The sequence below is a fragment of the Taurulus bubalis genome (genome assembly GCF_910589615.1).
Source record: "Taurulus bubalis genome assembly, chromosome: 10".
NCBI lineage: Eukaryota > Metazoa > Chordata > Actinopteri > Perciformes > Cottidae > Taurulus > Taurulus bubalis.
In genome coordinates, this window is record NC_136598.1 from 13,086,769 (window position 1) to 13,099,580 (window position 12,812).

General features: G+C 39.8%; 1 protein-coding gene across 1 annotated transcript in view; it reads left to right on the forward strand.

Moving 5' to 3' along the window:
* map4k1 (mitogen-activated protein kinase kinase kinase kinase 1) overlaps positions 1–12,812 on the forward strand; it is a gene marked incomplete at its 5' end in the record, with an annotated part of 41,012 nt that overhangs the window by 13,619 nt on the left and 14,581 nt on the right. Inside the window, 20 exons of the mRNA XM_079224675.1 lie at positions 29–71; positions 542–614; positions 828–959; positions 1,105–1,167; positions 1,468–1,549; positions 2,622–2,738; positions 3,004–3,085; positions 3,582–3,634; positions 6,695–6,741; positions 6,820–6,864; positions 7,547–7,567; positions 7,660–7,705; positions 7,886–8,039; positions 8,366–8,469; positions 8,666–8,707; positions 9,438–9,516; positions 9,600–9,676; positions 10,184–10,244; positions 10,802–10,904; positions 11,013–11,071. Of these exons, the coding sequence (XP_079080801.1) occupies positions 29–71; positions 542–614; positions 828–959; positions 1,105–1,167; positions 1,468–1,549; positions 2,622–2,738; positions 3,004–3,085; positions 3,582–3,634; positions 6,695–6,741; positions 6,820–6,864; positions 7,547–7,567; positions 7,660–7,705; positions 7,886–8,039; positions 8,366–8,469; positions 8,666–8,707; positions 9,438–9,516; positions 9,600–9,676; positions 10,184–10,244; positions 10,802–10,904; positions 11,013–11,071 (1,483 nt within the window). The remainder of the gene's footprint in view (positions 1–28; positions 72–541; positions 615–827; positions 960–1,104; positions 1,168–1,467; positions 1,550–2,621; positions 2,739–3,003; positions 3,086–3,581; positions 3,635–6,694; positions 6,742–6,819; positions 6,865–7,546; positions 7,568–7,659; positions 7,706–7,885; positions 8,040–8,365; positions 8,470–8,665; positions 8,708–9,437; positions 9,517–9,599; positions 9,677–10,183; positions 10,245–10,801; positions 10,905–11,012; positions 11,072–12,812) is intronic.

The following is a 12,812-nucleotide window of genomic DNA, read 5'->3' on the forward strand; positions in this document are numbered from 1 at the left end:
CGTTTCTCTCGCCCTCTTCTGCCTCCAGGGTGCCAACATCCTCCTCAACGACCAGGGCGAGGTCAGGCTGGGTGGGTGGATGTTTGCATTGTCTGCTCTGTGGTGTGGTTGAGATGAGTCACAATAGAGCTGCTTGATTGACACATCTAACGCTGTCTCGTGTGGGTGTTAGATAAGCACTACACATGGGTTTCCCGAGAGTATTTAACACTTGATATTGATATTGCTGCAAACATTTTCATTCACAAGCAAAGTTCTTAGAATGTATATTTCCTGATGTGATTTCCTCAGGAATACACCACAACAATTAGAATTATAATACAGAACGGGAGGAATAATCTTGTTGGGTGCATTTAAAACACCACAATTAATCAAAATAAAAAAGTTTTTTTGCAAGAGAGAAACTCGCTTAATAAATATTAGAAATACAAAGCACACAGACTCAGAGAAACCTGTCTTGTTAAGTGTTATTTTTTAGTCAAATGAAATGAGAAGATATTGTGGTTATGATACTTTTCTTTTTGTTCCCTCTGTTATGTAGCTGACTTTGGGATCTCGGCACAGATCACTGCCACTCTGGCCCGGCGGATGTCCTTTATCGGGACGCCTTATTGGTGAGGTCATAACCCAGAGATTAGTCTCCTGTAAAGGTCCTGAAAAACACCTAAATCTGAACATATAAGGGCAAAATAACTGCAGGTGGCAGGAAAGCAGAATTGCTTCACTTTCATATTGAGCTTCCTCTTCTTTTCCTGGGCTGTAGTTTGATGTAGTATAACTATAGTTTCTTACTGCGTCACTCGTTGCTGTTGCCCTCCTGTCCTCAGGATGGCTCCGGAGGTGGCAGCGGTGGAGATTAAAGGTGGCTACAATGAACGCTGCGACATCTGGTCTGTGGGCATCACAGCCATCGAGCTGGCGGAGCTGCAGCCGCCGATGTTTGATGTCCACCCGCTGCGGTAAACGCACACTGAAAGACACCACCGTCACCTTACAAATTGAATCCATTACAGGGTGGATTAAGCCTATGTATAAGTATATGATATGCATGTGGATGAATACAGACACACACAGATTGTCATCACCTGTGCTTTTGTCCTGCAGAGTCCTGTTTCTCATGTCCAAGAGCGGCTACCAGCCTCCCAAACTGAAGGACAAGGCTAAATGGTAATTAAAAACACGGTATATGTATTCATTCAATCATGGGAGCACATGGTTACTGCAGTATCTAGAACGCTGTTGCTGTTCATTTATATTTACAGCCGTGAACAGCTGTTTTTCTGTTGACACACATATAAAATAATTAAGGTCAGATAAAGAAACCTTGAGAACAGGCTAACATGAAATATAAATGTCATCAGTAACATTAGCAGATTAATTTAAGCTTAATACAATCATCCATTACAAGTATTTAAAGTATTTAAAGATTTTAAGTGCTCCTTCTACCAACATATCTCCTGTCTGCAGGTCCTCCGTGTTTTATAACTTTGTAAAGGCCATGCTGGTGAGGAACCCGAAGAAGAGACCCAGCGCCTCCAAGATGCTCTCTGTCAGTACTGCTCACATACTACATGCTCCCCTCCAGCTTTACATGGCGTCAGTCCTGAATCAAATTAACCAGCCTATTGTGAATTTAGAGACAACTTTTTCTGTTGGTCCACCTGAAGATTATTTCTCGGAACATGTTAGCTAGCAGGCTAGCAGGTTTTGTTGGCTTGTCCTTTTTTCTGTCTATAATGGCGAAAGAAAATACGAGGCTCTGTTCAGTTTCATGCTGTTTTGAAGAAGACTTGAAACTACAGATTGAGACCATAAACTCATGTTAACAATGTTTACTGAGGGAATAAATCAAGAGAGAAGCAGAGTCATTTTCTCATAAACTTCTATACAATTTGACTTATTTTATAACCAGAGGAGTCACCCCTTGCTGGTCAGTAGAGATAATGCATGTTTTAAGACACTTCGGCATTGGCTTCACTCGGCAGAACCGGAGGTTGCTGCCTGGTCATAACAAGTCAAAGTATGTCCTTCAAATTATGTTTTATAGTATGTCGAGAGATGACAGAAGTAATAGTATGGTATAAGGAAATACGTTGTGGGAAGTCACATGATAGCGTGCCGCCTTGACGCGTATCTCTGGAAGTTGATTCTGTTTTAACTTTTCACCACCTTTGAATAAATGGGAGGACAGGCTTTTTCTCTGCAATGACTGGTTTGAATCCAGCCTTTAATGTCTTTTGTGCGGCACTTTTGAAGGTTCCTCTTGTTTGCAAACAGAAACTGGCACCACTTATGACTCACTAATCTAGTGAGTCATAAGTGATGATCGAGATGGATTATTTTTGTATGTGGCATATTAGGAAAAATCCTACTCATTGTGCCTTTACAAGGATATGTCAGTGTCAATATATGTTTCCTGTTGCCCCCAAGTGGCCAAAAAAGTGAATTATTTGCATATTTGCATTAAAAAAAACTGACAGACCTTCCTCCAGTCTTTTTCTTTCCTCGATCAGGTCTGAGCTGGTTTTTATTTTTCACCTGCTGCTTATAATCCTCGTCCTCTTCAGCTCACTCACCGTTTCCCTCCCGTGTCTCCTCTCCACCTCGTCCCCTCCCTGCAGAACATGTTTTTGACCCAGCGGTGCCTGAAGCGGGAGCTGACCCTGGACCTGCTGGAGAAGTATCGACACCCTGAGAAGCACAAGTCCTGCCTGGTGACGGAGGACGACGAGTTGGAGGTCTTGAACAGATTCTTATAGTATTAGTCTGGTCAATCATAATCCCACCTAATTTATTCAAAATAGATGAGGCAAAAAGTGTTTATTGGGTTATTGCAATCCATTACTGTTGTTGTTGTATGTTTTTTGTGGGTTTAACTCAACTTTATGTTTGAAATTTAAACTTGAAAATACAGAATGTCTATTGTTTTCTGACCGGGTGTCTATCACAGCCGAGATCATAGACCGTGACGGAATGAACCATTATGCTTTCTTGTTGGTTTAGGTGACGCTACCTGGATCCCTGAGGAGGATCCAGTCTGTCAACAAACACAACCAGGCAGGGAGGACAAACTCTGACTCTAGCAGTAAGGAGACACTCTTTTACTTTAACTGTGTTGAAACTCACTTGGTCAAATATGTCAGACGTTTTGGCACGATGGCTTGAGGTAACACAATATTGATTGAGCTGATGGCCCACTGACAAAAGTCCTTGGTAAAAAATGACAGGCGGCGCATGGTAAGTGGCGCGTTTTCCATCACCCAGCTGTGGTTGGTCAGCCAGAGAGAGTAGGCGGAGCTAATGCAACACACTTGGTCACAGTTACAGGTCAAAGTTGTGCATTGATGGTTTTACTCTGGGGGGAGGAAAGTATTTAACTTTAATTACTGTATTTAAATGTATTACTTTAAATACTACTGGGCAGCTAAATCTTTAATAGTATGACATTATTTATTATTGAATTTATATTTTGTAGTATCTGAATTAGCAAAGTAACGGAAGTTGTCAATTAAATGTAGTGTAGTAAAAAGTGATGTAAAAAGTGTCATTGTGTGAAATACCTTTTGCTTGTGGTCCCTCAGTGGAACAGATCTATACTCTGAGACCGATGAAGAACAAATCGCCAAACGAAAAAGTAAGTTTATTACATATTTGATGTCAATAGTACAGTAGTACTTCTTATGCCGTGTTCACACCAAAAGAGTTGCGAATTTTTGCAACTCTTTTGGTGTGAAAAGAGTTTACTCGCTCGACTTTATATGGTTAATTCACTTTTTCGCTTTTTCGCAACCATTCGCTGCGGAAAGGGGGCGGGGCTTATCTCTGTGTCTGTGAAAACATTTACTATTTCCACCATTCACCATTAAAGTCACCACTAGTTCTGCTTTATACTTGTTGAGGAAGTTTGATTCAGTAACGGCAGCGGTGATGCCGGGCGGAGCTTCTCAACGCCGATTGGCTTTCGCAACTCCGCGTCGGGCAAATTATTTGCTGGAGTTGAAATATTTCAACACCAGCGAAAAGGCGGAAAAGCGGATTTGTGAATATTCGCAACGCCTTTTCGCTTCTATCACGCCGCCCGGCGCGAATATTTCGCAACTCTTTTGGCATTAGACATACATCTATGCACACATGCACCATATATATTTGACATACTTGCAACTTACTACATATTTGTATGTCTCGATGTACATATATACATCCATACGAACATATACATGTATATATTTGTACTGTACGTACTATATGCATGAATGAACATGCATATAGTACGTAGACCACACTCCCACTTTGTACATATTAATACAAAAATGCTCTGTCCAGTATATCTTTGTGTTGTATGTGTAAAATACATATGCATAGACATAGATGTTGTACACATGCATACCTACAACTGAACAGAGATGGGCAAAAATACATCAAAATGTATTTTGATACAAATTAAAAAATTGTCAACGACTGTCTGAGATTCTGCACGTCCTGCTGGACCTCTTTTGTTTAATACATGTGTGCATATGTGTGATTCCACACCAAGTAAACTGTACAGCAGCTTTACAGAGCAATGTGCCAAAGGTACGATTTTCTGGTTTTATTTTTGGGTCCCGATTCCAGTCTGAGTATTGACAATATCAAATCTGCCAATGCCAAAGCTGATTGGATTCACTTAAATGACACTGCCCTGGGAACACTCAAGCTACAAACTGTAAAGGGTACAACATCTAATTCATCCCAAAGGAAGTATTTGTCTCAAAGCTGATCAGAATACCTAGGCCTTTTGAAATTACATAAACACACTGCAGCAGAAGAAATGCAATGTTGCTGATAACTTGATGAAATTGACGTGTTGCATTTAGCATTTGCATTTGTTTTACGAAAGAATACTGATCAGTCCGTTGTTCTGGCTGAACCAAACAAAGACTACAATACACATTTCACAGTTTAATGACCTGTCATCATCTTATTTAGAGAATTATCGTTATGTTAAATTAAAAATGTGTCAGCCGAGTGTCGTTTTAACTGCCCAAAGTGTTGACCAGCTGTCGCTAAAATTAAAAAGCTACCTCAATGTTTAGTCCACTAGTCCTTGTTAATACTCAAGAGAGATAAAGAACAGTTTAGCTGATGGAACATTGGAAAATGACCATTTATTGTTGACTGGACTCTGGGTTAAGCTGGGACTCACCAGCCTGCTAGACTAGTGGTTCTCAACCTTTTTTGAGTGATGCACCCCTTGTGAAATAGTTTTTTAGCCAAGTACCCCCAAACCAGCGCAAAACAGTTTTGGTTGAAAAAAAGATGTAATACACAGCGCTGTGCCATCAGGGTCTGATTTAATATAGAATTTATCAAATTCAGTTTATGCACTTACACTGTTATTTTATTTAATATTTATTAAGTTATTATTTTAAAGGATTTATGAATGGATGCTAATTTTATTTTTTTATCTTGCGTACCCCCTGGAGTGCCTCCACATACCCCCCAGGGGTACACGCATAGATGGGCAAAAATACATCAAAATATATTTTGATACAAAATACCCCTCAAATAAATGTATAAAATAAAATACAAAATACTGGTGCCAGAAAATGTATTAAAAATATAGGAAATATCATGTTATCATGGGTGGCGCACCTCGTCTGCCCGAGGAGAAGGAGAGACGGGACCGCACAGCTTTGGGCCAACTGAGTTTGGCCCACCCGGATGTCTTTGTTAGGGCACTGATTGGATAAATTGTATGTCATTCATTTATTTCTTTAATCAGTGATTGGCTAAACTGCGTATTCGACCCGTCTTCCTTGGGCCAAATCGATCTGGCCCCACGACGTGCACGGCGCAGCAGAGACGTGCACGGGAGCAGCTGAGAGGTGCATGAGCAGAGAAGACAAGCAGAAAAAGCATATATTTTGCACAGATATCCTATTTTACAAATATTACTATATAGTATATTCCATAGCTCAAAAACACAAATACTGACAATGTGTATAATTTATTTATATTATTATATTTTTGTAATTAATAATATAAATATATTTTTTGAATTTTTTTTTTGGTGGCTCAAGGTGGGTGGGGCAGACAATCCGTTGGACTTGAAGATCTGAAGACTGAACTGTTTTTTGATTCTTTTTTTTTAGCGTAGTATTTTGAGTATTTTAAATACAAAATTACAAATTACGTTTGATTTTTTATCGCCCCTATCAAATCCAAATGTAAAAATACTCAAAAGTAATTGAAATACGTATTTAAAATACAAGTAGTAGAAATACTGCCCATCTCTGCAACTGAATGCATATTTTGTATGTATCTATGTACAGACAAATGGAGACAAAATATACCTATACTTCTTACATATATACAAACATACAGATGTATACGTGGTGAATATACTGTATATACCTTAGTAAATACATGCACTAGTTGATAGGAGCTGTATTAGTATGCATGTACACACAAACCAATTCCACACAGGGCATACAGTACAGAGTGCTGTAGTGGTGTGACCTTTATCCCTGTCAGTACTGCAAAAGTACATTTTTAATTTGTAAATGTACACTTGACTGATTTTGAGACACATTATATTTACTATAGTTATTGTACTTATCACAAGAACAAAAACATAAATGTATAACAACAAAAAGAGGATTGTTGGGTTGTTTTATAAGTTTATACTTATGAGGATATCATGTGTTTTATTCAGTTAAGAGCTTCACCTGGATCCACCGGCAGCAGCAAGAGTCTTTTGAGGTAAAAGATACATAACAGACAAAAGTTTAAAACATAAAATATCTGTTTACAATATTTAACCTCTCCTTTCTGTCTCAGGGATCAGGACACAGATGACGATGACGACTATGACGATGTGGGCATGTAAGAAAACATCCAATCCATGTTAATGAAATACTGAAATGTGAACTGTTTGGTCATGTTTGGAGTTAAATACTTGACACGTGGTGTACTCAATGTACTCAGTACTCAGTACTTTTACTTGAGTAAAAGCAGTCATGTACTATGGTGTTAAAATATTCTGCTGCAAGGGAAATTCCTGCATTCAAAATCTTACTTTTGTACAAAAGTATCAGCATTAAAATATACTTAAAAGACCAAAAGTGAAAGTACTCATGATGTAGAACTTCATATTTCTAATATATATTTGAACACTAGATTATAATTAGTGATTCATCACTTTAAAGTTAAAGGTGGAAATCACTTAAATTACTTCATATCCTGCTGGGTAGCATAATATATAATAATACATCATATTTAAGTAGTTGATGTATATTTTGTATAATTATCAGAGTCTGAAAAGTAACAAAAGTTATCAAGTAAACATAGTTGAGTAACAAGTACAATATTTGCTTCCTAAATGTCATGGAGTAGAAGTTCAAGTAGCTCAAAATTGTGCAGTAGTTACTAGTAAATGCACCACTGAAAATGTTTTTATTTGGTAGTTTGTTAAAGCCAGAAGTCACTTGTTTCTTTCATGTGTTTCTTTGCTCTTCATATGATTATAACAGACTGACGCTCTGTCTCTTTCTTTTGCCCTCCTCAGCCCTACGATGCCATTCCCCTGGTCAGTCTGAATAAAACACAAACTCACTGTGTATTACTGTGTATTTGTCTAATGAACACACCAGACTGACTCAACGCTCTCTCTGCCAACAGTCACTCAATGCCAGCCGATGAAACTCCACCTCCACTCCCTCCGAAGGTGATTATTGACAAAACACCTCAATCTACACACAACACAGTTGCATTGTGGGTCACACGTTCAGTTGCCTGGAGCACATCAAGCACCCTCCCTGCTCCGTCATTGCACAGTTATGGATGAGAGGCCGTTTAGGCTGTGAGGAGAGCGCGGCCCACATGTTGGTGTGTTTCCTGTGTGCAGCCCAAAGCTCGGACCAGCTCAGAGGAGAGCGTGGCGGGAGAGGACGACCGGACGAGGAAGCACAGCTCGCTTTACGCCCCCGTCCCTCTCACCAGGACCTCCAGTGGGACGCACGTTCGACCAACGCTCCTACCGCAACCCTCGCGACTCTCAGGTGAGCCGCCACACCTTTTTTTTTTGTGCGTCTCTCTGTCTGTCCACGGCTAACCTCTAGTAGGAGCCGGTGGTTACAGCTGAGTGCATCTCTGACCTGCAGCTGCTGCTTTGTATTAATCCAGTCCAAACATTAAAGCAGTGGGCGTTGCAGACACACCTGGAGGAGATCTGCTCCTTTCTAGTTCGTCCAGTGCCATCCTCACATCCACTCACACAACAACACAGTAGTTATTGTGTTATTGTGTATTCATGTGTGTGTGTGTGTGTGTGTGTGTGTGTGTGTGTGTGTGTGTGTGTGTGTGTGTGTGTGTGTGTGTGATCCAGACCCTTTGTCCTTATCTGTCCAGTTGATTGACAACCCGGCAGACCTCCTTCCTCCTAAGCTCCCCCCTAAAAACAGACGCAGACCGCTACAACCCCCAACAAAGGTAACACTGTGCCTGAGAGTGCATGTACATGTACCTAAGTACTGTGTTTCAGTACAAAATTTGAAGTACTTGTACTTTACGTGAGTCTTGTCTTTTCATGGCACTTTATACTGTCTTGTACTGCTCCGGCTGTACATAATGCATTCTTCCCATTCTCCACATCTCCTCACCTTTACACTGTTTTCTTTGCTCTCAGGAGGCGGCTGAGTGTGTCAGCCCTGTCATGAAGAAACCACCTGTGAGTTTCTCCTGTTTCTTTTCCAGACGGTCTCCTCCCTTTGAGTCACCTCCACTGTGTGAAGGGAAACTGTCCACCATTTAAACCCAGCAGGCTCTGTTTATAGTAGTACGTTGAGATAATGGGGTTTGGAAAAATCCTGACTTTCAACATTCAACCTTAAATACTTCAGTATTTTTAAATGATGCTTTCTTACGTTTCAAACATACATGTTTCAAACATACATGTTTCAAACATACATGTTTATATTACTAGCTTTCACCGTATGATATATCTCATATCCCATTTTACATAAATGCATCATAATTTACCATATTATAATACATTATCTTAATAATTAACTTCTATTTTTTTATATTATATTTATATTACATATTTGAATCAAAACAGAAAAACACTAAGCTATTTAATCATATAATGTATTAGTCTGGTGTACACAGATGACAAACACAGAAGATGCTATTAATAAATACTGTCACCTTTTTTGTTGTTGTTCTTCTATAACTTATATATATTTGACATTTATTTCATGTAATTCGTATTTATTTATTTGTTTGAATTTATTTGTTTATAATTATTTTGTCTAAAAATAATAACACGTGATCACATGTTTTCAGTATATGCCTGCTGTGCAAGTCTCTCCTTTGAAGGCATTCGTCATAAAACCGATGACCTCCTAGACTTTTACCATTGAAACAGTATCGATACGGTTTGTGTTTATTTGTTCCAGGTCTACTTTAAAACGATCTTCCATGGCTGCCCTCTCAGAATAAACTGCTCCACGACGTGGGAAAACCAAGCTACCAAAGGTTGTATGATATGCATCCAATAGAGCTCACAGTGAATCCTCAGCTGTTCTTTGCGTCTGACCGGCCTGCGTTTCCTCTCTCAGACCAGCACCTGATCCTGGGGGCAGAGGAAGGGATCTACACCCTGAACCTGAGCAGCTCAGAGACCACGATGGAGCTGGTAGGACTTTGATCTATTGAATACACAGAGTTTTACAACCCGTGCGGCTGTGAACTACAGCTGGGCTGTGACTAGGTTGAGCTGAGCCCCAAAATGACTAAAAGGGGTTTGGTTTAGTTTTTGGTAATGTTGGGTGGACAAGCTATTGTTCCTTTTTGTTCTGTAAGAACGGCCCTTATGTACACATTTAAAGTACTTGTTTTTTACTTGAGTATTTGCACTTCTCTCAAATAATATTAAATGTGTTTTTTCTACTCCATTGACAGCTTTAGTTACTTTTCATCCCCCTCTTGTCCAGTGAAAACAACGTATTTCCAGATGCAGCCTCAATATTACTCCAGTAACATCATTCATCCATGATAGCAAAACACTGACCCTCTTACGTCTTCCACCACTGCACTGACAGATTGAAATAAGGCACGCTTGAGCAGAGAAAATCAATCAAAGTGCATTTGAAAGACACACAGGAAGCAGTGAGTGAATGGACGTCTTCTTTTTGTCTTTCAGCTGTATCCGGGGAAGTGTACCTGGGTCTACACCATTAATAACGTCCTCATGTCTATATCAGGTAGATTTAATAAAACTCTAACTCTCAAAGCAACTGCTAACTGACTTAGCTACATTTAAATAAATATTATAATAATTACTTTAATTAATCCTTTCGACAAATCACTCTCTCTCTCTACTTCAATGCATTGACTGTAAGATGTTTATTATTTCATAATCTACCAACAGATTGTTTTACATACCGTACGTAAACATTTGTAGGCGGCAAAAATAATTTCATTTGAGTTAAACATCAGTGACAGGGGGCCGTCCATGTATTTAATGCCAAGTCAGGTGGTTGAGTATCTAAACTGTCGTGAGTGAATGTAAGTGTGTCTGTCCACTTGTCAATGTTGATTTATCTTTCACCCAGAAATGAGGAGATAACTTATGATGCCGAGAAAATTGAACTAATTGCAGCAGCCAAACATCAGCCTCTGTGTGTGTGTGTGTGTGTGTGTGTGTGTGTGTGTGTGTGTGTGTGTGTGTGTGTGTGTGTGTGTGTGTGTGTGTGTGTGTGTGTGTGTGTGTCTGGTGATCAAATACGCTTTCAAACTGTGTCTGATTTTGTGTTCACAGGTAAATCCTCGCAGCTCCACTCCCATTCACTGAAGGAGTTGTACGAACAGGCTCGGAGGGACCAGAGGATGGTTTCATTGTCGACTCACAGACTGTTACCAAGGTAACACGGGAATATCTCTCTTGTTTGATAAGAAATAATCCCCCCAAAAAAAACACATTTGTTCGTGCCAGTTAAAAACGTTATTTTACATGTCTCTTTGGTCTTCAGGAAATGTGCAGTGACGAGTAAAATACCAGACACCAAAGGCTGCAAGACCTGCTCAGTTGGTGAGATAAGATACTGAACTAGAAAATTTCACAAGAAATTTTGAAAGTGTGGCTACTACTGCCGTAAGACGTCGCAATATGTATACATTACCGGTAGTGAGATGTGTTATTGAGGTAACACATCTCTCAATAACACAATAACCTCAATAACCTCTGCCACCTTCAGAATTATCAGATCAAATGACTTTCTTTGAGAGGGTGAAAAACGTAGTTTTTTACACAATGAAAAAAAAAAATCCTTAACCGAAAGCCAAATAAAAAAGAGCCAATCAGACTTCTTCTATGGGAGGAGCCTAATCGGATTCGTTGTGTTGTCCATTTTTCCCCAGCAACAACAGACTCATTGGGTGAAAGGTCGATCCAAGTTGTATCTCCTCACTCACCAACTTTCTGGGGTCAAAAAACGTGCGCGCACACACACGCGGGCGCACATAGACACACACAGTCAATCGTTTTGTGATAATTCTGTGTGTGTGTGTGTGTCTAAGTCTAATGTATGATATATAAGAATGTGTGTGAAACGTTTTTTGTAGAGTTTAAAATAGAGTGTCTTGGATGTCAGCTGACCAACGTCAGTTGGCTCCTCCTGCGTTTGTATCACCGGTTGTCGTGGTGACAGCCCTGATTGGCTAACTTAAAACAGGTGTGACACTGTCACAGAGCAGGAGACTGAACTGTGGATTTAATGAGAAAACAACCTTTCAAACTATTGTATTTGACAGACAACCGTGAATCCCATCACGAAAATAATGACATCATGAGAAGCACAAGACTTCTGAGAACATTTCCGTCTACTTAAATATTTTCAAGGATTTATAAATGAGAGCGTAAATTCAGTTTGTAAAGTGCTCACGTTTCCGTCATGAGAGAAAATTGTGGTCCGATTTAACATGGAGGTTAATGGAGCAGTTGGCCGGTCTTCATGTCGCTTTCAGGCTTGCTGACAAAACAGTATACATTTGTTGGATTCCACGACGCATGTGTACCACCGGCACAATATTTCCAACGTTTTCATATATAAATTATGCCTCAAAAGTCAATATTGTGGAGTGAATGGCAAAATACAAATACAAAAAGGTTGTTTAGGACACAGCTCTGTAGTGGATTTCTATGTTCCTGAACTTGAATAAAAGCCAAGGGGATTGAATAAGTTCAAGGATTTAGAGATTAGTTTATATTTAACATTAATTAGAATAGGAGGAGGGGAGAGGAGCTCTTTGCAGGGGTCTGGGTGAAAGTCTCTGTGGGTGCAGCTCATTTGCATAAGGCGGGAAAATCGTGGGTGTGGCTCATGAGCGTCTGACAGAGGACGTTATTAATGGTCTAAAATGTCTATTTGTGTGCCTTATTGGTAATATTAGGATGTTTAAACCGTGTCTATGAGTCTTAAGCTTGTTTAAGTGTTTAATAAGAGGAAGCATATGGAAGAAAAGAAGTTAAGAGGCGTTTATTTGTGTCTTGAGACCGGTGTAAGTGTAGGTAATGAAGATGGGCCATTATTCGAGGTAGGGCGCAGAATTGAGTAGGGAGGTGTGGTTACAACAAGAAATAATACTATTGTATTTGACAGACAACCATGAATCCCATCCCATCACGAAAATAATGAAATCATGGGAAGCACAAACAGTCAAGTGTCAGCTGACCAACTGACAGTTCCTCCTGCACGTGTGTGCGTGTGTGTCACCGTTGCCATGGTGTTCACTGAGAGAGAGACAGGAGAGTTGATTTAATGAAAAAACTA